The sequence below is a fragment of the Salvia hispanica genome, chromosome 1 (assembly GCF_029641045.1).
Source record: "Salvia hispanica isolate PSC_SH4W2 chromosome 1, Shi_PSC_v1, whole genome shotgun sequence".
Lineage (NCBI taxonomy): Eukaryota > Viridiplantae > Streptophyta > Magnoliopsida > Lamiales > Lamiaceae > Salvia > Salvia hispanica.
In genome coordinates this window covers 10,677,437-10,704,530 of record NC_142692.1, presented here as the reverse complement: position 1 = coordinate 10,704,530, position 27,094 = coordinate 10,677,437, and the positions used below count along the sequence as shown (strand labels likewise).

Here is a 27,094-nt window from a genome sequence, read left to right as displayed (position 1 = left end):
TAATTCATATTTCTCAATGAATGAAAATGCTATAGAATTCTATTATTTATAGAATTCTAAACCTAAAAAGTATCTTGCTAATCAAGCAAGATAATTAAATAAAAAGATTACAATAATTAAGGATAACCAACTAAAATAAAAGATACTATAAATCAAATCAAATAAAAGATACTGGAGATGATCTTTGACGAGATTCACTAAATCGGGGTCGCTATCAGTGAATTATCTTCCTAAGAGCAGAGTGAGAATTTAATAGGAGCATTATTTAATTATGTGGAATTTTCGACCCCTCCTATTTATTGGAAAGAAATCCTATTTTTTCTGGATTTAATTATTGCTTGGGATTATTATCCAAAGTCCGATTATTCCTTATTTATTCCATGAAGAATTCGAAACCCCTATTATTTCTTGGAGATTTTCGAAAATCTCTTATTATGGGAGAATGGATTATTTTTATTATATTATTTGATCTCTTATTTACTCTCTTCCATAAATAAATTCAAATATCCTAGCATATCTTGCCAAATCTAAGGAGATCTTACCATATCCTAATTTAAATAGGATTTTAATTAAATCCCTTTTGAAGAAGCTAAACTACACGCCACTTTTATATTTAATTGAGGAGAATATTTATTATTTTCTTGCTCTGTGATATTTTATTCTACTCCGTAAAATATTCAAATTTAATCATAGGCTAATTAAATAGCCTAGAAATTCGAAATCCCCTATTTTCTCAACCAAATTAATGCCACTTCTCTTCCATATCTCTTCCAAATCTTTAATTTATTTAATTAAAGATATTATATCTTGCACTCTATAAATAAGAGAGAAGACATAAACCCTAGATCACAAATCACGCCTCCCCCACTCCCAAATTTTCGATCCCACTCTCCCCACTCTCTCTCAAGTTTTTCTTCTACTTTCTCCATTAATTCTTCATCTTTTGGAGAAGGATTGAAGCTGCAATTCGAGAATTTGTTGAAGAATCAAGATCCTACTTGTTTCCTACCGATTGTTCTATTGAAAAGGTATTTTTATTTTGATCTTCTCTTCTTCTACCGATCAATCGGTGTTCTTGAGTCCACACGCATTTAGATCGAGTGAAGGGAGAAATTAATCGGTGATTTTGGAATGCATGTGTATGTGTGTGTGACCGTGTGTGTGTGTGTGCACGCCTCGGTAGGCGTGTACGTGTTGTGTGTGTGTGTGCGTGTGTTGTGTGTGGGAAACACTCATGCGTGGCACGTTTTGATTATAAATCTAGAGTTGTTGTGTGAATAAAAACGATATGATAATCATACTTTGATTTTGAATGGGAATATTGAAAATAATCGATAGGAAAGGGAAACGTGAGAACATGCATGATTTTGATCCATGATTGAGACTTATTTGAAATACATGAACTAAAGGTGATAGCTCGCATTCTCGGTGTGATAACAAGAAGAAGTACGCATTTGAAATCGAAGGAAATCGAGGTGGGCTTTATTCTTAAACTCTCTCTAATGTTGCAAATTTATGAAAGTGGAGCAATAAGGGTGGATTAAACTGTTATGCCATGCCTATGATTATTTTGGATATTGTGTGTGTCTGATGCCTAGTTTGCGAGTGCGCTCCATTAGGCTATAGGGCTATATAAACGAATTCGGGTCTGAGTAGGGCCGCAAACCCTATCAGGCTAGTGTACACGGGAGATCGGGAGTCGTCCTTGCTAGTCGGCCGGTCTCGTGGGCGAAAGTGTGGCCACACTTCGTCGCACCATATGAAATGTTGATTGATGAGAAAATGGGAGGTATTATTTGACTGGCCAGTCCATGAAATATTTTGTGATACTCGATGCTATCTTTTCAATTAAATGCTAAACCTCGAGTTCACTATGGTAAGGGTGGCATAACTATAAAATGTTTTGGCATGAGTCCACTGAGTATGCTTAAAATACTCAGCCCTGCATGTGTTTTCCCTATGTGCAGGTTGAGCAGCGATGGGCGGTCGGTGGTGTTGAGACAGTGAATCGAATAAAATGGATGTTTGGAACTTTGAGTGTAGTCGTGTCTTCATACATGGCTTCGCTTTCTCTTGGATTGCTTCCGCTGAATATTTTGAAACTTATTATCTTTGGTTGGTTTGAACTTATTTCTTTGATTTGGAATATTGGGAAATATTGCGTTTTGTTGGAGCTACAATAAACCTTTGATTTTTGAGCTTAGCCTATGTTAGCTATTAAATCTTGTTTTCGTATTTAAAGTCGTTGACTTATTGCCTTGATCTTCATTAAACACTTGGTCAAATCTCTTTAAAGGAAACCCTAGTCCACATTCTTGTCGCCTTAAGTTCGCCTAGTTAATAGTCGCCGTATTTATTATACCCTAGAAATGCCGGGCTGTTACAGTAAATAGATGATATACCTCTTTCATTTACCTTTCCTAGTTGGAGATGCTCTTACCTACTTTGTTATCTCTTTACTTTTTTACTTCTCTACTTTTCTCTCCCTCATAGTTTATACTCTCTCAACTTTAACTCATTAAATATCAATTTCTTAAATCTCATTTCTAAAAAAATGCTTCACTTATCTTGGACGGAGGGATATTATTTACTCTCCAACTTAATCCACATTTTCTCTTTCTATTTTCTACTTACTCACTTTATCTTTCCTCTTTCATACGATACAAATTTTATAGTATTAAAACTTATTTCATCTATCAATGAGACTAATTAGTGGACAGATGAAGTTTTAATTTTATAGTAATAATAAAATATGAATTAAATAAAATTAAAGGAATATGAAATCTATTACCAAAATTAGTAAAATACAAATGCGATAATTATTGAATTATTAATGGCGGATGAAGGGATCGAGTACAACTTTTCATACGTAAAGAAATATCTAAAATTAAGGACTCTTGTATACATGGAGACATAATCATAAAATACACAAGATTTAGCACACAAGGGACATCGTAGCTATCTAGCTAGGCAATATTCAGTCTCTTCGTATATTAAAAACGAGATCTGAGTACATGAGAGTTGGTTTTTATGTCAACATCCATGGACAGTTTACTGTATGATTATGTTTTTATATCTATAATTTTTATTGTCACTGTAAAATCATGAATAATCTGTTTTTATATCTATAATTTTTGTTGACACTGTAAAATCATGAATAATCGATGATTCGCATAACATACACGATCATCTGTTATGTACGTGGTGTAAACTTAGCGTTCCTTACATTGCATGTCAACTAATCTGACCTCTTAATTAAATGTTGAGAAGGATCATTATACTATTTAATTTTTATTCATAAGAAAATCTAATATTTAATATGATTTTCAATCATTTGTAAGAATAGTAACTATAAGAAATAGTTTAGAAAATTTCTATTTTTAAAGGTACGATCCAAAATGAAAAATAATTGCTATTTTTAAGGGATCGAGGTTGTATCAAATTAAAGTAAGGAATCCAACGAGATTTCACTTGCATATGTTCGGACGATGATCAGAGAATGAAATTTTATGATTTTTATTTCAATGTTTGTATATATGTTGATAAAACAGTTTTATATCAACAAATGCAACAAAAGTTTTCAATACATTACATGTATAATATCAATAAAACTGTGTTGTTATTTTCGTATACTATGTTGGAATACTTATGTTATTGTATTGATATTTTTAATACACTATGTTCATTTAAGAAAAATCACCAAAATTACACATTATAACAGATTGACTATCTTACTCTTTTGTTGATATTTTGTGTACTACTATTTATTGAAATCGGTGATATTTAATTTCATCCACTTATTTTAACAACTAATGATGTAAAAATCGATCTTAATTATGTATTGATATACTATATGCATTTTAATGTGACCTGTTCATATGAATTTTATATTTTGATATGATAGGACTATGGAAAAATTTTATAGCTATGCTTGACGTTATCAAGTGCCTAAGAAGTAGGCTAGAACTTAGTTATAAGAGGACAACCGCAATATCACTTTCCTGAGTGATGGAACCAACGAAAAATATATATATATATATATATATATATATATATATATATATATATATGCTAAACTTGGTGTATCCTTACAATGGTGAGATCATACCTAAGATCTAATAAAACTATGCAGTCTTGTATACCATGCCAAAGTGGCGACGCGACACAAATACGACGACGTTTATGACACATTAAGACCACGTGTATAATGGCAATGTTTTTCGAAAATGATCATGTGACATGGCGAGGAGACTTTGAAGATGCGGCCATCAAACATAGTTATTAATTTCGACGACAAGATGAATCTCAATTTGGAATCCACGGTTTCATAGAACGATGTTACCATGTTCATGCTCGCAAAAAATGTGCGAGAGAGTGCGACCTTCGTAGCTAGAATGACCGATTTTTAAATCAACAGTACTTACTTGGATCCTAAGTTCTTTTCGGGACGTTTTGAATACCCGTGAGCCCTTGTCTATTTAAACGCCTTGGTTGATTCACAATTTGCAAGTGATGTCCATTATTTCTTTTCCTATAACGAGTCATGACTCACTTGGCTTGAAAATTTGGTGTTTGCCCTTGTAACTTTGGACATCTTGATTGAGTAGTCTTCTTTAATTCGTCATTCATAAGGACGATATTTGATTTTATGAGCCTCCGTCATTGAACTTCATTTCCTAAAGTTGTTTGCAATTATGACCTTTAGTATGATCACATCTCCAGACTTGTTTTATTCAAATGATGGAATATTCTTCTTGGAATTTTGTTCACCTCTTCATTTCATCAGTTCGTTCTTGCAGAAGTGAAATTCTTTGTAGCTCAGTGATTTTCTTTCGGCAACACCAAGTTGAGGCTATGATGTTCTCTTCTTCGTTAACAGGTTTGATCGTGTTAATTTTCTGAAAGTTCCAATCACTTTGAGTTGCCCTCAACAAACCCGTGAATCCATTGATGTGATTTCATTTTTCAATAACATGATGTCGTTGAACCATTGTTAGTGCTACTTCATGACATTTGTCTATGTTTCTAAATTCTGCCGCGACTGATTGTTTAGGCTTTGACATGTTTGAACGATATCATTCATTGCTGTCCGGAATTTTTGCAAATTTTGATCGGGCAGTCTGCTATGGAATTTGAGATTTATTGCAGTTTCATCCTGTTTCCATGACCTACCTCATGTTCTTTCGAACTCTCGTCAGAAGTAAATTCTCAAGCTCTATGTGTTTTACTTGATCCCTCTAAAACCATTTAAATTCTCGGAATGGACGAGTTAAGTTCAATGGAACTTAGTCCTTGCTTTGTTTCAAACCAATTGTCAATGATGAGATTTGAAAGTGTCGAGCTAGAAATATTATTCTTGTTTCCTTGATTAAGTTTGGAGCCTTCCGATGAAAGACATTTTGTGGTGCTTTCTTGAGTTGAAATCAGTTTCTATCCAAGTAAGATTGTTTGATCAATTTTTGAATTATTGATACTAGACTCAAGGAAATGTTAGAGTTGTGCTTTCGGATACACACAAGGAATAATTTCCTATGGCCAATCACGTGCGGAAATTTTTACACCAACTAAAAGCGTCGACATAACCAATAAACGAGACGTTAGATATTCTGCAACAATGAACTACCTGTCACAAGCTGCTAGAAGATCGAACTTAAACAATAATCTCTTGAGAAAGGAAATATGTGTGCGAATAGCTGATGATCAAGGCATGACTATTAATGTGATAATTGGTTATCGATAAGATGATGGTGTCTTCTCCAGTGGGTGGGACAGTAGAAATCTCTCGAACGTGCTCAAATGTAGAAATTGTACTAGGAGAACTTAAGTTAGTCGCTCACGACCTGCAAATTATGGCGATGAGAGATACCGACGTAATCCTAGGAATGGACTGGTAGACCTCGAATTTCGCAACAATTCGTTGTAAAGAGAGGCAAATATCCCTACAAGTTCCGGGAAGGGAACCCATCGTGTATTATGATATCTCGATGAACCGGCGAACCGCGATGATGAGAAAGGGGCGACCTGCCTATCTCGTCTATCTTCACGGCAATGAGAGTGATGAAAGAAAAGTGGAAGACGTCGCTGTTGTGCGGGAATTTCCAGACGTTTTTCCCGAAGTTTTACCTGGACCGCCGCCGGATCGACAATTGGAGTTCACCACCGATCTCGAAGTGGAAGACGTCGCTGTTGTGCGGGAATTTCCAGACGTTTTTCCCGAAGTGTTACCTGCACCGCTGCCGGGAGCTGCACCCGTATCCAAAGCACCATATCGATTGGCGCCTAAGGAGTTGGAGGAACTCAAGATACAACTCCAGGAGCTCATGGACCTAGGATTTGTTAGGCCTAGTGTCTCGCCGTGGGGCGCACCAGTACTTTTCGTGAAGAAGAAGGATGGGTCGATGAGAATGTGCATCGACTATAGAGAATTGAACAAATTGACCCTTAAGAACAAGTATCCACTGCCGAGGATCGATGACCTGTTCGATCAACTTCGAGGAACCGGAGTGTTTTCAAAGATGGACTTGAGGTCCGGATATCATCAACTAAGAGTTCGAAGGGAGGACATACCGAAGACTGCATTTCGCACAAGATATGGACACTACGAGTTTGTTGTGATGCCGTTCGGCCTAACGAATGCCCCAGCAGTATTCATGGATTTGAGGAATCGAATATTCCACCCGTACTTGGATAAATTCATCCTAGTATTTATCGATGACGTTTTAGTCTACTCGAGGAACGAGAAGGAGCACAAGGAGCATCTGCGAATCGCTTTGGAGACATTGAGCACCGAGAAGCTATACGCCAAATTCAGCAAGTGTGAATTTTGGCTGAAAGAAGTAAACTTTCTTGGACACATTGTATCGGCGGAAGGAATCAGAGTAGACCCCGCCAAAGTTGAGGCAGTACAACAATGGAAGTCACCATCAACCCCAAACGAGATTCGGAGTTTCCTAGGCTTGGCAGGATACTACCGAAGGTTTATAGAATGGTTCTCCAAAATAGTGAGACCAATGACGCAACAACTTAAGAAGGGAGTCAAGGTGAATTGGACCCCAGAGTGTGAAGCAAGCTTTCAACTCTTGAAGGAGAAGTTGACAACCGTGCCAGTGTTAGTTGTGCCAGAGTCTGGAGTGAACTACATAGTCTACACCGATGCTTCAAAGGTTGGACTAGGATGCGTGTTGATGCAAAACAACAAGGTGATCGCCTACGCGTCACGACAGTTGAGAACACACGAGTTGAAATACCCAACACACGATTTCGAGTTAGCAGTAGTGGTACACGCCCTAAAGATTTGGAGGCATCATCTCTACGGAGTTCGATGCGAAATCTTTACGGACCACAAGAGCTTGAAATATTTATTCGAGCAGAAGGACTTGAACATGAGACAACGAAGATGGCTCGAACTAGTGAAGGACTACGATTGTGGTATCAATTACCACCCCGGCAAAGCAAATGTGGTGGCAGATGCTTTGAGCCGAAAGGACCATTCGCAACTAGCTTTCCTGACGGAAGAGGAAAGTTTGATACGAGAGTTTAGTAAATTGCGATTGGAAGTAATAAGGGCACCTGAAACGGTGGAAGGAAGAATCGCCACCTTAGTGGTGGAACCTGATTTGAAAACGAGAATCGTTGCAGCGCAACGAATGGATGCGAAACTCGAAGAGATTCGAGTGGAAGTGAGAACGGGTAAATTGGGAAATTTTAGTGAGGAATCCGATAATGCTCTCATCTTTGAAGGAAGACTATGCGTGCCCGACAACGAGGAACTCAAGAACGAGATCATGAGCGAAGCTCATGAGACTCCATACACTGCTCACCCTGGAAGCACGAAAATGTACCAAGACTTGAAGAAGTCATTTTGGTGGAATGGCATGAAGAAGGATATCGCGACATTTGTGGAGCGTTGCTTAGCCTGCCAACAGGTGAAGGCTTTACATCAACGACCGTATGGAAAATTACAACCGTTGGAAATACCATAGTGGAAGTGGGAGCACATCACCATGGATTTCGTGACGGCCTTGCCAAAAACCCTGAAAGGAAACACCGTCATTTGGGTGATTGTAGACCGACTCACCAAATATGCGCATTTCATACCGATTCATATAACTCATGGATCGGACAGACTAGCTCGTATCTACATAAGAGAAATCGTGCGATTGCATGGAGTCCCAGTGACGATTACTTCTGATCGTGACCCGAAGTTCACATTAAAATTTTGGATTTGTCTACAGCGCGAGCTTGGAACACGATTAAACTTTAGCACGGCGTTTCACCCGCAGTCCGATGGGCAATCCGAGAGGACGATACAAACTCTCGAGGATATGCTAAGAGCCGTAGTGCTCGACCGAGGCGGAAGTTGGGAGACCGCCCTACCGTTGATTGAATTCGCTTACAACAACAGTTTCCAAGCAACGATTAACATGGCGCCGTATGAAGCATTATACGGAAGAAAGTGTAGATCACCACTCTACTGGGATGAAGTTGGCGAACGAAGGGTACTCGGACCCGACGCAGTCGAGGAGATGATTGAAATTGTTCGACAAATCCGTGTGAGAATGAAGGAAGCTCAAGACAGGCAAAAGTCTTACGTTGACGTCCGACGGACCGACTTACAATTTCAAGTCGGTGATAAAGTGTTTCTCAAGGTATCCCCGTCGAAAGGGATAACGCGTTTTGGTGTCAAAGGAAAGTTGAAACCGCATTTTATAGGAGTAGGCCCGTAGCCTATCGATTAGCGCTACCGCCAAACCTTGGGAACGTACACAACGTCTTCCATGTGTCACTGTTGCGGAAGTACGTGTTCGACCCGAAACACGTGATTCACTACGAAGAAGTTGCTTTGAATCCGGATTTTACTTACGAGGAGCGACCTCAGATGATTTTGGACCGTAAAGTTCAAATCTTGAGGAACAAATCTATAGCTAGCGTGAAAGTACTTTGGAGAAACCACGAATACGAGGAAGCCACGTGGGAGCTCGAGGATAAGATGATGGAACTGTACCCGGAACTCTTTCCATGAAGTACCAAATTTCGGGACGAAATATTTTTAAGAGTGGTAGGATGTAACATCCTGATTTTTCGAACCCTAATTTTTGTGACGTGGAAATTTTTGCATTAAATGCTTTTAATGCTATGATTATGTGAAATTAAATGATGAGTGATTATTGCAATATTCTTTGTGAGAATTATCTTCCTAAGGGATGAGTGAGAATTTAATAGGAGCATTATTTAATTATGTGGAATTTTCGACCCCTCCTATTTATTGGAAAGAAATCCTATATTTTCTGGATTTAATTATTGCTTGGGATTATTATCCAAAGTCCGATTATTCCTTATTTATTCCATTAAGAATTCGAAACCCCTATTATTTCTTGGAGATTTTCGAAAATCTCTTATTATGGGAGAAGGGATTATTTGTATTATATTATTTGATCCCTTGTTTACTCTCTTCCATAAATAAATTCAAATATCCTAGCATATCTTGCCAAATCTAAGGAGATCTTATCATATCCTAATTTAAATAGGATTTTAATTAAATCCCTTTTGAAGAAGCTAAACTACACGCCACTTTTATATTTAATTGGGGAGAATATTTATTATTTTCTTGCTCCGTGATATTTTATTCTACTCCGTAAAATATTCAAATTTAATCATAGGCTAATTAAATAGCCTAGAAATTCGAAATCCCCTATTTTCTCAACCAAATTAACGCCACTTCTCTTCCATATCTCTTCCAAATCTTTAATTTATTTAATTAAAGATATTATATCTTGCACTCTATAAATAAGAGAGAAGACATAAACCCTAGATCACAAATCACGCCCCCCCCCCCCCCACTCCCAAATTTTCGATCCCACTCTCCCCACTCTCTCTCAAGTTTTTCTTCTACTTTCTCCATTAATTCTTCATCTTTTGGAGAAGGATTGAAGCTGCAATTCGAGAATTTGTTGAAGAATCAAGATCCTACTTGTTTCCTACCGATTGTTCTATTGAAAAGGTATTTTTATTTTGATCTTCTCTTCTTCTACCGATCAATCGGTGTTCTTGAGTCCACACGCATTTAGATCGAGTGAAGGGGGAAATTAATCGGTGATTTTGGAATGCATGTGTATGTGTGTGTGACCGTGTGTGTGTGTGTGCATGCCTCGGTAGGCGTGTACGTGTGTAGTGTGTGTGTGTGCGTGTGTTGTGTGTGGGAAACACTCATGCGTGGCACGTTTTGATTATAAATCTAGAGTTGTTGTGTGAATAAAAACGATATGATAATCGTACTTTGATTTTGAATGGGAATATTGAAAATAATCGATGGAAAAGGGAAACGTGAGAACATGCATGATTTTGATCCATGATTGAGACTTATTTGAAATACATGAACTAAAGGTGATAGTTCGCATTCTCGGTGTGATAACAAGAAGAAGTACGCATTTGAAATCGAAGGAAATCGAGGTGGGCTTTATTCTTAAACTCTCTCTAATGTTGCAAATTTATGAAAGTGGAGCAATAAGGGTGGATTAAACTGTTATGCCATGCCTATGATTATTTTGGATATTGTGTGTGTCTGATGCCTAGTTTGCGAGTGCGCTCCATTAGGCTATAGGGCTATATAAACGAATTCGGGTCTGAGTAGGGCCGCAAACCCTATCAGGCTAGTGTACACGGGAGATCGGGAGTCGTCCTTGCTAGTCGGCCGGTCTCGTGGGCGAAAGTGTGGCCACACTTCGTCGCACCATATGAAATGTTGATTGATGAGAAAATGGGAGGTATTATTTGACTGGCCAGTCCATGAAATATTTTGTGATACTCGATGCTATCTTTTCAATTAAATGCTAAACCTCGAGTTCACTATGGTAAGGGTGGCATAACTATAAAATGTTTTGGCATGAGTCCACTGAGTATGCTTAAAATACTTAGCCCTGCATGTGTTTTCCCTATGTGCAGGTTGAGCAGCGATGGGCGGTCGGTGGTGTTGAGACAGTGAATCGAATAAAATGGATGTTTGGAACTTTGAGTGTAGTCGTGTCTTCATACATGGCTTCGCTTTCTCTTGGATTGCTTCCGCTGAATATTTTGAAACTTATTATCTTTGGTTGGTTTGAACTTATTTCTTTGATTTGGAATATTGTGAAATATTGCGTTTTGTTGGAGCTACAATAAACCTTTGATTTTTGAGCTTAGCCTATGTTAGCTATTAAATCTTGTTTTCGTATTTAAAGTCGTTGACTTATTGCCTTGATCTTCATTAAACACTTGGTCAAATCTCTTTAAAGGAAACCCTAGTCCACATTCTTGTCGCCTTAAGTTCGCCTAGTTAACAGTTGCCGTATTTATTATACCCTAGAAATGCCGGGTTGTTACAGTAAATAGATGATATACCTCTTTCATTTACCTTTCCTAGTTGGAGATGCTCTTACCTACTTTATTATCTCTTTACTTTTTTACTTCTCTACTTTTCTCTCCCTCATAGTTTATACTCTCTCAACTTTAACTCATTAAATATCAATTTCTTAAATCTCATTTCTAAAAAAATGCTTCACTTATCTTGGACGGAGGGATATTATTTACTCTCCAACTTAATCCACATTTTCTCTTTCTATTTTCTACTTACTCACTTTATCTTTCCTCTTTCATACGATACAAATTTTATAGTATTAAAACTTATTTCATCTATCAATGAGACTAATTAGTGAACAGATGAAGTTTTAATTTTATAGTAATAATAAAATATGAATTAAATAAAATTAATGGAATATGAAATCTATTACCAAAATTAGTAAAATACAAATGCGATAATTATTGAATTATTAATGGCGGATGAAGGGATCGAGTACAACTTTTCATACGTAAAGAAATATCTAAAATTAAGGACTCTTGTATACATGGAGACATAATCATAAAATACACAAGATTTAGCACACAAGGGACATCGTAGCTATCTAGCTAGGCAATATTCAGTCTCTTCGTATATTAAAAACGAGATCTGAGTACATGAGAGTTGGTTTTTATGTCAACATCCATGGACAGTTTACTGTATGATTATGTTTTTATATCTATAATTTTTATTGTCACTGTAAAATCATGAATAATCTGTTTTTATATCTATAATTTTTGTTGACACTGTAAAATCATGAATAATCGATGATTCGCATAACATACACGATCATATGTTATGTACGTGGTGTAAACTTAGCGTTCCTTACATTGCATGTCAACTAATCTGACCTCTTAATTAAATGTTGAGAAGGATCATTATACTATTTAATTTTTATTCATAAGAAAATCTAATATTTAATATGATTTTCAATCATTTGTAAGAATAGTAACTATAAGAAATAGTTTAGAAAATTTCTATTTTTAAAGATACGATCCAAAATGAAAAATAATTGCTATTTTTAAGGGATCGAGGTTGTATCAAATTAAAGTAAGGAATCCAACGAGATTTCACTTGCATATGTTCGGACGATGATCAGAGAATGAAATTTTATGATTTTTATTTCAATGTTTGTATATATGTTGATAAAACAGTTTTATATCAACAAATGCAACAAAAGTTTTCAATACATTATATGTATAATATCAATAAAACTGTGTTGTTATTTTCGTATACTATGTTGGAATACTTATGTTATTGTATTGATATTTTTAATACACTATGTTCATTTAAGAAAAATCACCAAAATTACACATTATAACAGATTGACTATCTTACTCTTTTGTTGATATTTTGTGTACTACTATTTATTGAAATCGGTGAGATTTAATTTCATCCACTTATTTTAACAACTAATGATGTAAAAATCGATCTTAATTATGTATTGATATACTATATGCATTTTAATGTGACCTGTTCATATGAATTTTATATTTTGATATGATAGGACTATGGAAAAATTACAATTCCCTCCGTTTCATACTAGTGAAGATAAAATTAAGAAAAATTGTGTTAAGTGGATGGGCTAAAGGAAGAATAAAGTAGGAAATGAAAAATATAGAGAGATAAAGAGAAGATAAAGTAAGAGATAGAAAAATAAGTAAGAATAAATGTATTTACTTGTACTAAATAGGGAAATGACTCCACTAATATAGAATGTACCGAAATAACAAAATGACTGCACTAGTATGAAACGGAGGGAGTACTTTTTTTTATCCTAAAAATTAAGTACTCCTATGGAAACATCGCATTTATAAATCACTGTATTAACGCTGACAGTAACCAATGTTTCGGAAAAAAATTCCTGTCATAAGGTTAACGTTTAAATCTTGATACTACACTCGTCCACGGTCCAACAAACGAGATTTGACCATAGTAGACAATAACAATCGAAGGGCTAAAAATAGTTCTACGTTCTTACGATAAAAATAATTATTTTTAAACTTCTTTCATATTTATTTACATTAGAAGAAAAAAGGACAAGTAGTTTCAACATTAATTAAGTTAGGCAAGATATAGGTATATATCTACTGTACTCTTTACATACAAATTTCTAATGGCCTTTATAATTTGCAAAATATACTAGTACTAGTACTAGTAGTACTCTGTATATATCTAATAAAAGCAGTTATTTTCCTTTACATGTTTATGTGGATGGCGCTTGTTGATTTGAATGATGATATTTTAGAAAAGTTGATATATATACGTTTATGATGATATTTTAGAAAAGTTGATATATAGATGGCCACTATTATATTTAACGTGATGATATTTTATAAAAATTGATATATAGATGGCCACAATTATATTCCTCTAGACGATGTCGGAAGACCAAAATCCATTGTAAAACATGGCGTAACTATGATTTTGATTTATCAGCCCGTTTCGCAAACATCGTTAATTCAAATTTCAAGTCACGTGACATCGTCAACATTTTCAGTGTCATATGCTGAGACCTGAAACTGCATCATATATTTGGGAGATGTATGATTTTTCAATTTGGGAAATTAATGATCTAGGGACAAGCAGAAATACAATAATTAAGAAACATAAATGTTGGTACACAAATTGTAGTGGTACTTCCTTAAGAAAAGGCTTATTATCTTTCAGTTTCACATATTTTGTTGATAGTCATATTTTACTTTGGGATAGTATGAATGTATGTAGATAGATCACTGTTGTGGCGGCCTATGATTCATTGTATTAAACTTACTACATTACTACTCACCAATATCAGTAGGTGGAAGTTGTGCAATGTTAAAGTCTCTATATACATAATGTTTCACATGCCCAACTTGTTCCCAAATGCAATAAAAGTTTGAAGTAATGTTTGTCATCAACCATTAATATAAGTCTCCACCCTATCTCCCTCCATTTTCAACTCAGAAAACATGGATGTTAAAGACTTGTTTTCCTCTCTCCTCTTCCTCCTCCCACTCTCCTACTTCCTGTGGACCGCCTACGACCGCCGCCGCTGCCGCAGCTGCTACATCCTCGACTACGAGTGCTACAAGCCCGGCGACGAGAGGAAGCTCAGCACCAAATTCTCCGGCGAGGTCATCCAACGCAACAAACAACTTGGCGTCTACGAGTACAAATTCCTCCTCAAGACCATCGTCAGCTCCGGCATCGGCGAGGAGACCTACGCCCCGCAGATGGTCTTCGACGGCCGCGAGGCCTCCGCCACGCTGGACGACGGCCTCCTCGAGATGGACGAGTTCTTCCTCGACAGCATCGCCGCCCTGCTCAAGCGCACCGCCATCACCGCCTCCGACATCGACCTCCTCGTTGTCAACATCTCCATGCTCTCCACTGCCCCGTCCCTCTCAGCGCGCATCATCAACCTCTACAAGATGAGGGACGACGTCAAGGTCTACAACCTCACCGGAATGGGCTGCAGCGCCAGCGTCGTCGCCATCAACGTCGTCGAGAACGTCTTCAAAACTCGGAAGAACTCAGTAGCCATGGTGGTCACATCCGAATCCCTTAGCCCCAACTGGTAACAAAAATACACAGGGACGGACTTTTATATAATGGTTTCAGTTCTCTTTTTACACTGATGTGAGATATTGTTATAACAGGTACATGGGCAAAGACCGGTCAAAGATGCTCGCAAACTGCCTATTCCGGACGGGCGGCTGCGCTCTCATCCTAACGAACAAGCCATCGTTAAAGGAAAAGGCCATGTTCAAGCTAAAAACCCTCGTCCGGACCCACCACGGAGCCAGCGACGAGGCGTACGGGTGCTGCGAGCAGAAGGAGGACGACCTCGGGTTCGTGGGCGTCCACCTCGGGAAGAATCTCCCTAAGGCGGCCACGCGGGCGTTCATCGACAATTTGAAAGAGATAGCGCCGAAGATCCTCCCCATACGGGAGCTGATCCGGTTCCTGACGGCGAAGAATCTCCGGAAGGTGCGGCGGAGATGGAACAAGGCGGCGGCGGGGAAGGTGGCGACGATCAACTTCAAGAGCGGGGTGGATCACTTCTGCCTGCACACGGGTGGGAAGGCGGTGATCGATGCGATAGGGCAGAACTTGGGGCTGAGTGAGTATGACGTGGAGCCGGCGAGGATGACGCTGCACCGGTTCGGGAACACGTCGGCGAGTAGCCTATGGTACGTGCTGGCGTACATGGAGGCGAAGAAGAGGCTGAAGAAGGGAGACAAGGTGTTTATGATAAGTTTTGGGGCAGGGTTCAAGTGCAACAGCTGTGTTTGGGAGGTTGTCAGGGATTTGAATGGTGATAATGTGTGGAAGAGTTTCATTGATTGCTACCCAAAGAAGAATTTGACCAATCCCTTCTTTGATAAATTTGGATGGGTTCAGGATGCGGATGATAACTTCAGCATTCCAGATGATTATCAGATTCCGGAGTAATATGACTACTTTTTGTTTTTTTGTATTATTGGTCTCTAGTATACGTGTGTTTTGTTTTTATTTTATTTTTCTGATCCCTTCCGCTGGAATTGTTTTTGGAGGGGTGGTTTGATGGATGAAGTGGAGGATACTAACCACTTTTGGAATTGGAATTTGTACCCTATAATATAACGCTTATTTAAAAATATTTATCTCTTTGTCTTCTTTGTCTGCGATTAAGTGTCTCATTTTTTTTTCCATCCATCATTTTACCTTTATTATTTAGTAAATGGATATTACATTCTACTAACTTATTTCACTCATATTTTATTATAAAATTAATATATATCCACTAACTTTTTATATCCACTTTATTTTATAAAGTCTTATAATTCTTAAAACTTGTACTGGTCAAATAATTTAATTATGCATAGAGAGAGTAACTGTTATAGCTATATGATTTGTTTATATTTATTTTTATCTTAGCGTGCCTACGGGGCATATATGTTTATTGGAAAAGTTGATCGAAAGGGATATCTTTAGAGTGTCCACAGTAGTGGCCCTCTTGGGCATACCCAAGCCATCATTTCTTGGGCATGCCCAACACTTGGCCCTGTCCATAAAAACTTAGTCACCACAATGGTGGCCTTCTAGGCCACTAATTAAAATTATTTTCATAACATTTTTTGTTATATTTTAATTTTAGCTAGAATAAAAATTATTGGAGTACAATAAATAATAATAGCCTAAATTAATTTTAAACGATTTGACAATTACAAGTGATATATTTATTGAAAATTCGAATTTTAATTATTTCCATAATTAGTGTGTGAATTGAAATCACAATCTTTAATTTAAAAGTTGACCAATTTAATAGGGATTTAGATTTAAAAGATGATTTGTTTCCTACATTAAGGCTAGATTAATGCTAAATTAGTTTTTTTGAAAACTGCATCTCCGTCGCACACTCTCTCTTTTTCTCCACTTCATCTTTTTCACTTCATCTTCTCCAAAATGCTAAAATTAACACAAAAACTGAAGAAAAAAAAATTGAAATCATGGCCCAGGCCGCGGCTCTCGGCCCGTGCAGTGGTGAGCAGCGCCTCGCGCCCAAGGGCCTCGGCCTGGCTGAGAGCTCGGCTCTCTCTCGTCCACCCCCCTGGGCCAACTCCATCTCTCGCCTCGGTAGTGGGGGGCCGCGCCTGGGCTGACTCCGGGCCAAGGGCCGCTGCCCTCCCATCGTGGACACTCTTACCCAAAACTTAATTTTGGGGCCCCTATGTCTCTATTTGAGTGTTTTTAGTAGCTGATCATGAATTCATGATATGAATATCTCATTTTGTGTGATAGATGCTTTAGTCAAATTGATGGATTTATTAAAGGGAAAGTTATAGTCTCCCTTTAAATATGCACTTAGATTTATGACCCTTCGACTTTCTGATTTAGGCAATCAATAGGTTGTGTACATTTGCAAAAGCTGCACGTAATATTCAGCCAATATCTATTTACATCTGTCCAAAAAAACACTTGCATTTTCATTTGGTCAACTTTCCAAAATTAGTACTACTAGTATTTATTTATGATAATTTATTTTATGATATAAATTTTATTTTTAACTAATAATATTTCAATCACTTTTCTTTGTCTCTTTTATACTTTAGCACTTTGGAATAAGCAAGCATAGGCCGTGATGAAACTATTTTTTTGAAACGAAAGTAGTATGTAGTACTCCATGGCAACTCTAGGGCATGGAATGAAGTACTATATCTTTGAGTTAAAAGATATCCAGGTCTTTAATCAAAGTTTATAAGGTGCACGTGCTGTAAACACACACACACATATGACAATAAATTGACACCACAAATGCGAACAAGTTGTAGGTACACTTTGTGATGAAGTTATTTTGTATCCTTCCAAAATTAAATGCCCAAACTTAATTCATCATTCAAACCAACCGTTTCAACCAACAACGGTATACCGCTGTAGATCAAAGTATCAAACCAACTGGATACTCCTGACTCATCAGCCGCACGTACTCTCTCCCGTCTCCCCCATATATAGTCCGTTATCTATTTACTATTTATGGTAAAATGAGAATACATGTTTGTTCCATTGCATTACCAAATCATCAAAAGAGAGTAATTATTTGACAGGCTGTTAAATAAATTTGAGAGATTTCCCGCGCGAACGGTGAGTTCTGTTTTTACTTTGACTATAAACACTAGATTTTGTCTTTCTTAATTTTACTTTTAGTATCAAAACAACTTTCAAATTCCATTGTTGGGATTATCTCTGTGCATGGATTGTTCAAATTGCATACATTTTCTTGAAATCAACATCAGAATCAGAGAGCGCGGAAATCGACCAGGATCTGGAGCCTCGAGAGCTCTTCCTTCTCAAACTCTTCTTGTTCTTGGCCTCAATCCGATGCACAACCACCCAATAACTCATGGTGCCTAACGTCGTCGCCAGTATTGTGGTTCCGATGACCGCCACCCCAATCGCCAGCCACCGCTCCTTCCTCCCCACCACTATAAACGCCAGCGCCATATACGCGACCGAGATGAGCACGCACGCCAGCCACATGAGCTTGTTGATGATCGCCATCATCTGCTTCTTCGCCTTGCACTCGATCACCACCACCGACGTCTGCACCACCACCACCGCCAGCGATATGAAGAGCGCGAACGAGTCGAACAGGAAGAAGATGAGGAACGGCAGCTGCGGCGCCACGTTTGCCTCGCCCAGAGACACCCCCGGGGCCAGCTCCCGCGGGTCGTCCGCGTACTGCCCCGGGACAGTGAAGATGGCCGCGAACGCCACCGTGGCAATGAGCACCGCCACCACCGTGGTCGAGTTGATGGCGTTGTTCAGCCCTTCCGCGTGCATCTTGTCCAGCCGCTTCGCGATCCCCTGCACTCGCCTCCTCGTCTGCCGCGTGTGCTCCAGCTGGTCGTGGACCTCGTGCTTGATGTCGCTCACCGTCTGCTTCAGCTCGCGCGCCCGCGTTGCTGGCTCGGGCTTGATTTTCTTCACGCTCACCACGCCGTACTCCTGCAGGATGCCCGCTGCCTCTCCCTGCCCGAGCTTCTCTGCAGTGTCCATGGCTGTTTCGTTCGACTTGTTCACTAGCTTCGTGTCGGTTTCTTTCCGGTCGAGCAGCATCTTCACAATCTGCATACAGTTTCTTAGAATTCACACATAAAGAGATAACTGAAACGACTGTATAAGTCTAATGGGCCTCTCCTTCTATCAGATGCCTTACCTGAGCTCTGCCTTTGCGAGTGGCGATGTGCAATGCAGTGTTTCCTTTAGTGTCGAGCATATTGATGGTGGAGGGATCGGCCGTGATAAGCTTTTCAACCACATGAGTATTGTGGCCTTTAACGGCCATGTGGAGTGCGGTCTGGCCCTTGTTATCGGTTCGTGTAGTGATCCGGGGCTCCTTCTCCAGAAGGACGTCGACAACGCCTAAATGCCCGTTCCTGGCTGCAGAGTGGAGTGCTGTTTTGCCATTGCTTTTGGCTATAGTAGCCAGATTTCTCTCCCAACCCAACAAGTACTCCACTATTTCCATGTGCCCTTGCGTCGCAGCTGTATGCAGAGCTGTCGTGTTCGATGAATCAACCGTCATAGATAGCTCCGGATGCGACTCCATCAACACCTTCACCACTCCTGCAACACACAAAACTCTTAGTACCACTACTTAATTACCCCAAAAAGGGGTCAAAACAAAATAAATGTATTACCCAAATCGCCTTGCTTGGCAGCAATGTGGAGGGCATCAAATCCATTCTTGGCTTTGATTCCTGCATCGGCTAAAGAGTAGTGGCTGATCATCTCCCGCACCACCTCAAAGTAGCCATACTCTGCAGCCACAAACAACGGCGTCTCACCAGCTGAGTTCTGCTTCGACAGCAGATCACCGAGCTCCTCCTCTCCCTCAGCACCATTGATGATGCTCCTAATAGCCACAATCTGCCCTGCTCTAGCCGCAGAATGCAGCGCTGTGTCTTCCCGTTTCCCGGTCAGTTGCTTCACCATCTTCTTCCGGGGGTTGGCAGGAGCCTCCATGTTTACTCTTAAACAATCTTCAACCCCCTTCCCTTATCTATTGTCAAAATATCCTTTTCTTCCTCCCCTCAAACACCCAAATCAGAAATAACATCTTTCACCTACATTCAATCAACAACTCTCATTTCAACAACAATATGGAAAGCTGTCTGTTTTTACCAAAATACACCAATTCTTGGACCTGTCCAACATAAATCAAATTAGCTTTTTTCAAACTTGTTCACTTTCCTTTTTTAATTCAATCAACAACATCACATTTCTTTTTTTCCTTGTAGGATCAGATATATACTATATTCATGTAACGAAAAAGAAAGCTTAAAAGCATTTTACCTTGGTTGTGAAGAAAGAGCCACCTTTTCTGCCCTGCCTTCTTTCAACACCGCAAAAGGGATACTAGAGATATGTTTTTGATTAAAAAAACAAAAACAAACCCTAGTTTTGTTGGGGAAAGATCAAGATTTGGGTGCAATTTTTCTTGTTTTTTCTTCTTCTAATGTTTAAGAAAGAAAAACACAGAAATCTTTGAGGGAAAGGAAACAATTTGCTAGAAGTTAAGGGAATGGGGCCACAAAAGGCACATGTATGCAACAAAAACTTTATATAACATATAAATTATATATATATATATATATATATATATATATATATATATATATGTTTGTGTGTGATGCTCTGAATCAGATTCAGAGCTCTTAATGAAGAAGGGTGAATTCTAAAAAGGATGGCCATTGTAATGGTGATAATGAGGAGGTGAATGTCTTAGATTAATATTGTTATTATTACAGTTATTTTATTTCTATATCATTTCAATAATGTTTGTTGTCGTGAGAAATATGATATAGTTCTAAGTAATATTCTAATTAATGAATGATCAGAATAAAAGAATAGTTAATATTCATTCCTTCTCTAATGGAGTGATAAGGAAACCGATAAACGGTAATAACAGAACGCACGTGCTGGATGTTTTACCAATCACTGCATTTGGGTGTATTTTGTTTTGGGAAATGTAATGTAATTATAGTATAGAGTTTGGTGTAGTACTTATGTTTTTACAACATATACCTATGTAAAATCCCAAATTCGATATTGCAGCATAAAACGGAAATTTCATGTCCACTTCTGCACACTTTCAATTGGTTACCACTCACAAAATATTGACTTGTCTACCCTCCAAAAAGGGGGAATTTTTTTACTACTACAAATATAAACAACATCTAAGGCAATCATTAAAATAAATGCTTGGTGCCAATATTGTAGTACGACAATGAGAAAACTGAAAAATGGCAGCAAAATTAAAGTGCAACAAGACCGACACCGCTAATTGCATCACGATCATTAATTACCATCGTAGTGAACATACAATAAAAAATCCAAATCTTGAACATTTTGTTAATCCAAAATGTTTGTAAGTTGGTATTTATTTTATTTTATTTTATAAGTTGGCATTTATTTTATTTTATTTTATAAGTTGGCATTTATTTGTCATCGAAGCATGTGCATCGACAATTTAATTTATTTTTACTACTCCAATAGTTAAGACGAATTTTTCATTTTGAAACCAGCCGAACTTTTATTATATTTTGATGATAAGTTAAGCAATTTAGCAAATCTAGAGATTCTTTGATTCTTAAATCTAGCAAAACCAAACAACGTTATATTATCAGTTATAAAGCAAAGCAGGCATGTGCGTCCCATTCCCAAATTAAAATATTACAGATTAACAAATCATTAGCGGTTCTATTTTAGAGGGCACTTCTCTTGACATCAAATTATTGTAGCATCGATCAATGCCATATTAACGTTGATTGACTCTTTTAATTAGTTATTAAAAAGTATATATTGATTCCAATTTGATCTCTGATTAGGAGGCAACTGGTTCTGTCTTATCCGTTAATCATGCGAATGCGATCGATGAGTCACCAGAATAATTAAATGTTACTACTAAATTGTGATGAATTAATTTAACGTAACGCACGCAGTAAGTATGTTTCTTGGTGATGAAGGATGCTCGTAATTGAAGTGGTAAATTGGGATTTCGGAAAATCTTGGTTTGAGGATATCCAAATTTAGCCCATTATGTATCTCATATCTGCAACCAGTGGAGCCACCTTGGGGTATGGAGCATGGGAGCCATGAGCCCACAACCATTTTGAAAACATGTAAAAGTATTTTAATATTTATTATAATTAGAATATACACCATTTATGTAAATATATTGTTTGTTGGGTTGGATGTCTTCCGTTTGGGCCTGGCACGAGCTTGCTGGGCTGTGGATAGAGAGTGAGATGGGCTCACTAGCCGAGTTATGGCTGCTACTGGAGGAGGCCAAGCCCATAATCAAAATTTGAGAGGCGGGGCTGAGGGTGGTTATCCGGTAACAAAACTTGATAACAATGAGGATGGTGGCGGTTATGCAGAAGTGAGAGAGAGTCAAGAGGTGAGAGAGTGGAGTGAGGGAGAAAATAGAGGGAAAGAAAAGTGTGGTGGGCAACAATCGATCAATTGATACTCCCTCCGTCCCAGATAATTCAACCCATTATTTCATTTTGGACCGTCCCAAATAATTTGTCTCATATCACTTTTATCATTTTTGGTAATGGATCTCATATTCTTACTCCTACTCATATTTTATTATAAAACTAATGCTTTAAAAGTAGGACTTACGTCCCACCAACTTTTTCAACTAACTTCCTATTAGATTTTTTAAAACTCGTGCTGGGTCAAAGTGTCCCAAATTATTTGGGACGGAGGGAGTAAGACGCATACATGACATGAGTCATCTTTGATAATTGGGATACCATTATTATCTTTAATAAAAGAAAATTTAAAAAGATGTTCATAGGATGAAGTGCTGTCTTTATTTTTTTTTAATTGGTAAGCTAAGTTTTTATGTCTGCTAGGAATCAATGTTAAATAATTCATCCGTCCACTAGTAAGTGTCTCACTTATTTTTTTATTATTTTTACAATGGATATTAACATTAGCCTAATTTTATTTCACTTACATTTTGACATAAAACTTATATATAAAAAAAGTATGATCCACATTAACATTTTCCAATCACTTTCTACTATATTCTTAAAACTCTCGTGTCCGGTAAAAATTGGCCCTGAATTGGTTGACGGAGAGAGTATATGCACACGTACCATCAACTCGACTAATATTGTGATCTATCAGTCTTAATTTGTTGTGATTTAGTTTGTCTTTTTCCTGACGCAGTACCTAATTTAAGCCTTTGGTCAACAGTATTTATTTGAAATATATTATGAACAGAAAGTCTATGCCAACGTGCAAATGTGATTGTCGACATAATATAGACGTGATAGGAGCGTACCATTTAATTTGGATGTCTAATCATGGACTTAATTAATGGTGGTTATGAATATGTCTAAGCATTTAGCCCCACTTTGAAATTGGATAATTTATCCGATTAACATAATGAAATCTCGATCATCCATGCTAATTAATACTCCATGTCTTGACTTTCAATGTACGTAAAAAAAAAATCATATCATAAAAAAAAAAGATTATACAAATCAGGCCACACAATCAAAATATTTTAAAGTGGTAAAAATAAATGTACTGAATTACAGACAATTAAGCAGTATGTCTTATTTGAATCAGCTCAAGACAAACATGCTTTACCACATTCATCCAAAACAAAACAAAGTACTGTACTTAATTATATAACAGAAATAAAATTAATGTTCTCTTTTTGTACTAACTCAAGTGCAATACGATGATGGATGAAACTATGGTGGTGAACACCATTTCCAGAATATTCTTCCTCGTCGTGAAGGCAGAGTTTGGCTTTGGACTTGCCACCGAAGTTTTGCACGATGAATTTGATGTACACAGCTGTGGATTTCCGCTCACCCTGTGCATTTTATTAGCACCACAACATTAAGTTGGTGATAGAGAAAAATAAGAGCTTGTGTCTTCATATTTCTAATTTTCTTTTAAGTTAAATAACTAAAATCGCGTTTTTTGTTAACTTGTTATTCAAAACTGTTGTTTTTATTTACTACAAACAAATTAAAACCTAGAGCATTATGAAAATCCATTTATAAGGGAAAAAAAGTTAAAGTGGACTGAGAATATACATGACTAGTTAGTGAGCTTACCGTAAAATTAGGTCCTTTTTATTTGATAATGAGGTTGGAATGGTACCATTGAAACGGTTATTTTCGAGATTCCTGCAAGAAAACACATAAAACAAAAATAAGGTAAAAATCTGCCCTTTTAATTTGTAAACGACGATAATTTGTTCCATTATTTTGTGTTGCAACTCACAATATTTGGAGATTCGGCAACCGCCCAAGAAATTCAGGAATTTCCCCACTCAAGCTGTTATTTGAAAGATTTCTGCAAATCAAACAATATTAGGAATGAGTCGAAAGCGATTTTTTTATAAAAAAAATATAGAAAAATGGAAGCAATAAAAAGGTTGTCTGACATTGTATGAAGAGAAGTCATGGAACTAAAATCCGGTAGCGGCCCCGAAAGTCCATAGCCACTTAGAAGCCTGCCAAAGAAATCGCATATTTATAGTACTCCATTCATTATCAACTCCTGTAAATTACTTACAGTGTTGTGACTCTATCACCGTCGCATTTGACCCAATCCCAGTTATAAAGTTTAGGAAGACATGGATCGCCGCTCCAGTTTTTCAACAAACGGAACGCTTCTTGCAGCGAAGCTAACCCTTGAACTGAATTACAAGGAGAAACAAATATTACTATTTCTAAGTATAAAAGAAGAAAGTGAATTCATGAAGGCAGATTAATTCAGACCATCTTGGGTCCGAGTGCCGTTGTCGAGCGGGAAATCCCCGAGGATAAAGACTTCCATTGCATTGACGAGGGGCGGGAGCGTAGAGTTTTCGGTGGGGACAAGAGTAATGGTGTTGTTTGCCGAAAGTGTCATGTTGCTGGTATACTTCTGCGTGCAGTTCTCATAAGGCGGGGAAAAGGGATCGGTTAAGGGCACGTTGTCCTTGTAGAATGAGAACATTCGAGTTTCGTTGGGTCCGAGGCGAGCAACCTCCGAGAAGTACCAGTTTATGTAGACGGAAGAATTAAACTTGGTAGATAATGCGAGGTTAAATTGTATGGTTGAATTGCGGGTGGGTGCAGTAACCGCACTCCGCAGCACTGCAGGCGGGGGGTTATCGGTCGTTAGCCCGCTTTCTAGATTGGCGTTGCCCGAAACTCGGATACTTCCGTTCATAGGCAACCCATCAACTGGCCATTGTCTGTCATACGGATCTGCTGGAAACCTGCACTGTTACAAATGAGTCACTCATCTACTCATTTATAAAAAAATCAGAATAAACAATATTACCTTATGGTTTCATTAGTACCAAAAGCAATCCTTCTCCTTGTGAACAAGGGGTAAATGTCCTTGTAAGCACCCAGACCTTGATACATGTCGGAGTCGAGACTCCTGACTTCGAGAGCAGATATGTAGGGAAACTGGTCTGCTGCGTACTGGGAAACGCAGACGCTGATGGACTCCTTGGTCGTCGTGTAGATCACCTCGTAACGGGATGGCGTGGGCACGCTGTTATTCACGTAAGCCCAGTAGTAGCTGTCGAACGTCAGATCAAAGGCCGGAGGGGAGTTTTTGCCGTCATAGTTCCCGTAGAGGAACGAGGCGCGTAGGAGGATGCGCCCCTGCTTGACGTTGTTGATGGTGTAGCAGTGCTTGCTCTGGTTCCTGAACACTCTCATCGTGTCCATCACTCGGTTGTAGGAATTCGAAGGCTGCACAGAACGGGATTCGCCTGTGTTTATGTAATCATCGTCCCCCGTCCACACAATCCCGTTCTCGTCTTTGTATGTCGCAGATGACCCGCAGTCGATGCTGATGAAAACTGCATGATTAAAAAAATGAGTTATAGAGTAAAACACATCTTGGTATGATGGAACGAAATGATTCAATTCTACTCGTGTGCTTGGTACGATGAACTAAAGGAGTGAATGAAATAAAAATGAAAAGAAATTACCATTTGCTGCTAAAGATAGGCTGCATAGAGCTAAGAGCACACAGGTGATCAAGGGCAGATTAGCCATGCTTGGATTGCACTTATCTTCACAGTTTTGAGGGGAACTTATAATAGAAAGCTGAAATTATTTCTGTATTATAATCGAAAGGGACAACTGTCTCAAAAATCAACTAGCCTATAATCTATAATTGTCCAAGTTTTTTGTTCAATAAATAACGCACAATTTGTACATTAGTCAATGTTAATTTTTTGCATGAAGTCAATTGCAAGTGGTGATATTAAGTTTTTCAAAGTCAACATAGAACATGTCCAGTTTTTCACACGTTTGAGAAGTGCATCCCCTCCTCCTGGCTCAAAGTGTAATTCTCTCAAAATCAACGTTGAAGGGTTCGTTTCTATTAGTCATATTATAAGACAAATATGGCAGCATCCAATACAAAGGTACTATGTAATCATGGATGTGATGGCATGATAATGCACTACAACGCAAATAAAATACTAATACTACTATGATTCAAATAATTTTAATGGTCACAATTATGTATATATGGAGTTAAAACCAAGCGTTGACCCAAAGAATGATACTCCGATCGAATTTGGTTTAATTCTTTAATTCGACCATGGTTGATTCCTTTCCTCATGGGTTTGAGTTGGAGATGATATCCAAAGAATCAGTTTTTCTCATCTTTCAATCTTCAAACCCCTAATATTGCATAATTAAGCCCATATATCTGAAGAAGCAATTTCGTCGTAATTAGAAAAAAAACTCTCAAATTATCGCACTTTATTAACTCTATAGTCAATAGATTATTTGATGTGGCTGTACAGAACCTAACTTTATATTTAATTATTATTTATTGTCAATATTATTATTATTGTTGTTGATTTTGTTACTTCCTTCGTCCATGATTAAATGTCTCACATATCTAACCAGCACGAGTTTTTAAAAATTGTTTGATCTTATAAAGTAAAATGTGTAGAAAAAGTTAGTGGAACGTATGGTCTAGTTACTAATATATTAAAAATGAAATTAAATCATTGTTGGCAGACAGAGGGAAGTATTATTTATTGGGTAGTGATGTTCCAATGTATGACCACTTCAACAATTATCTCATGCAAAAAAGAAGTTTTAGATTTGCCAGTGATTTAAAAGAAACAAGAAAATTTTAAATAACAGCAAAGTACTAAAGTCAATGTATTTTGTGACGCCTCATATTTTTGCTTAA

General features: G+C 37.9%; 3 protein-coding genes across 4 annotated transcripts; 1 reads left to right on the top strand and 2 right to left on the bottom strand.

The window, feature by feature from the left end:
* The first annotated feature begins 14,238 nt into the window (after positions 1–14,238).
* LOC125219877 (3-ketoacyl-CoA synthase 12-like) lies at positions 14,239–16,014 on the top strand. Its single transcript, XM_048121963.2, has 2 exons — positions 14,239–14,930; positions 15,013–16,014. Exons 1-2 carry the CDS (start codon positions 14,323–14,325, stop codon positions 15,806–15,808), a joined length of 1,404 nt encoding a protein of 467 aa, XP_047977920.1. The 5' UTR covers positions 14,239–14,322; the 3' UTR covers positions 15,809–16,014.
* A 2,005-nt stretch (positions 16,015–18,019) lies between these two features.
* LOC125220079 (Ankyrin repeat family protein) lies at positions 18,020–20,410 on the bottom strand. Of its 2 annotated transcripts, none has more exons than XM_048122209.2 (4): positions 20,192–20,410; positions 19,537–20,042; positions 19,053–19,462; positions 18,020–18,961 (listed from the first exon to the last, which is right to left on the bottom strand). In XM_048122209.2, exons 2-4 carry the CDS (start codon positions 19,859–19,861, stop codon positions 18,095–18,097), a joined length of 1,602 nt encoding a protein of 533 aa, XP_047978166.1. In that variant the 5' UTR covers positions 19,862–20,042; positions 20,192–20,410; the 3' UTR covers positions 18,020–18,094. The 2 variants fall into 2 exon arrangements, with proteins under 2 accessions (XP_047978166.1, XP_047978167.1); XM_048122210.2 differs by having other exon boundaries at positions 19,537–19,962.
* Positions 20,411–23,397: 2,987 nt separating this feature from the next.
* Positions 23,398–25,973, bottom strand: LOC125219942 (putative leucine-rich repeat receptor-like protein kinase At2g19210). The gene is made up of 8 exons (XM_048122037.1): positions 25,869–25,973; positions 25,205–25,736; positions 24,655–25,139; positions 24,449–24,572; positions 24,318–24,386; positions 24,155–24,226; positions 23,986–24,057; positions 23,398–23,738 (listed from the first exon to the last, which is right to left on the bottom strand). The coding sequence occupies exons 1-8, from the start codon at positions 25,933–25,935 to the stop codon at positions 23,582–23,584; spliced, it is 1,578 nt and encodes a 525-aa protein (XP_047977994.1). The 5' UTR covers positions 25,936–25,973; the 3' UTR covers positions 23,398–23,581.
* Between the last annotated feature and the right edge of the window lie 1,121 nt (positions 25,974–27,094).

Coding starts and splice junctions, on each gene's coding strand:
- LOC125219942 (XM_048122037.1), bottom strand. CDS start 25,935: ATGGCTAATCTGCCCTTGATCACCTGTGTGCTCTTAGCTCTATGCAGC. Junction 25,737..25,868: donor CCTATCTTTAGCAGCAAATG/GTAATTTCTTTT, acceptor TTAATCATGCAG/TTTTCATCAGCATCGACTGC. Junction 24,058..24,154: donor TTGCCGAATCTCCAAATATT/GTGAGTTGCAAC, acceptor GTTTTCTTGCAG/GAATCTCGAAAATAACCGTT.
- LOC125220079 (XM_048122209.2), bottom strand. CDS start 19,861: ATGGAGGCTCCTGCCAACCCCCGGAAGAAGATGGTGAAGCAACTGACC. Junction 19,463..19,536: donor TGCCAAGCAAGGCGATTTGG/GTAATACATTTA, acceptor TGTGTGTTGCAG/GAGTGGTGAAGGTGTTGATG. Junction 18,962..19,052: donor CTCGCAAAGGCAGAGCTCAG/GTAAGGCATCTG, acceptor AACTGTATGCAG/ATTGTGAAGATGCTGCTCGA.
- LOC125219877 (XM_048121963.2), top strand. CDS start 14,323: ATGGATGTTAAAGACTTGTTTTCCTCTCTCCTCTTCCTCCTCCCACTC. Junction 14,931..15,012: donor GAATCCCTTAGCCCCAACTG/GTAACAAAAATA, acceptor TTGTTATAACAG/GTACATGGGCAAAGACCGGT.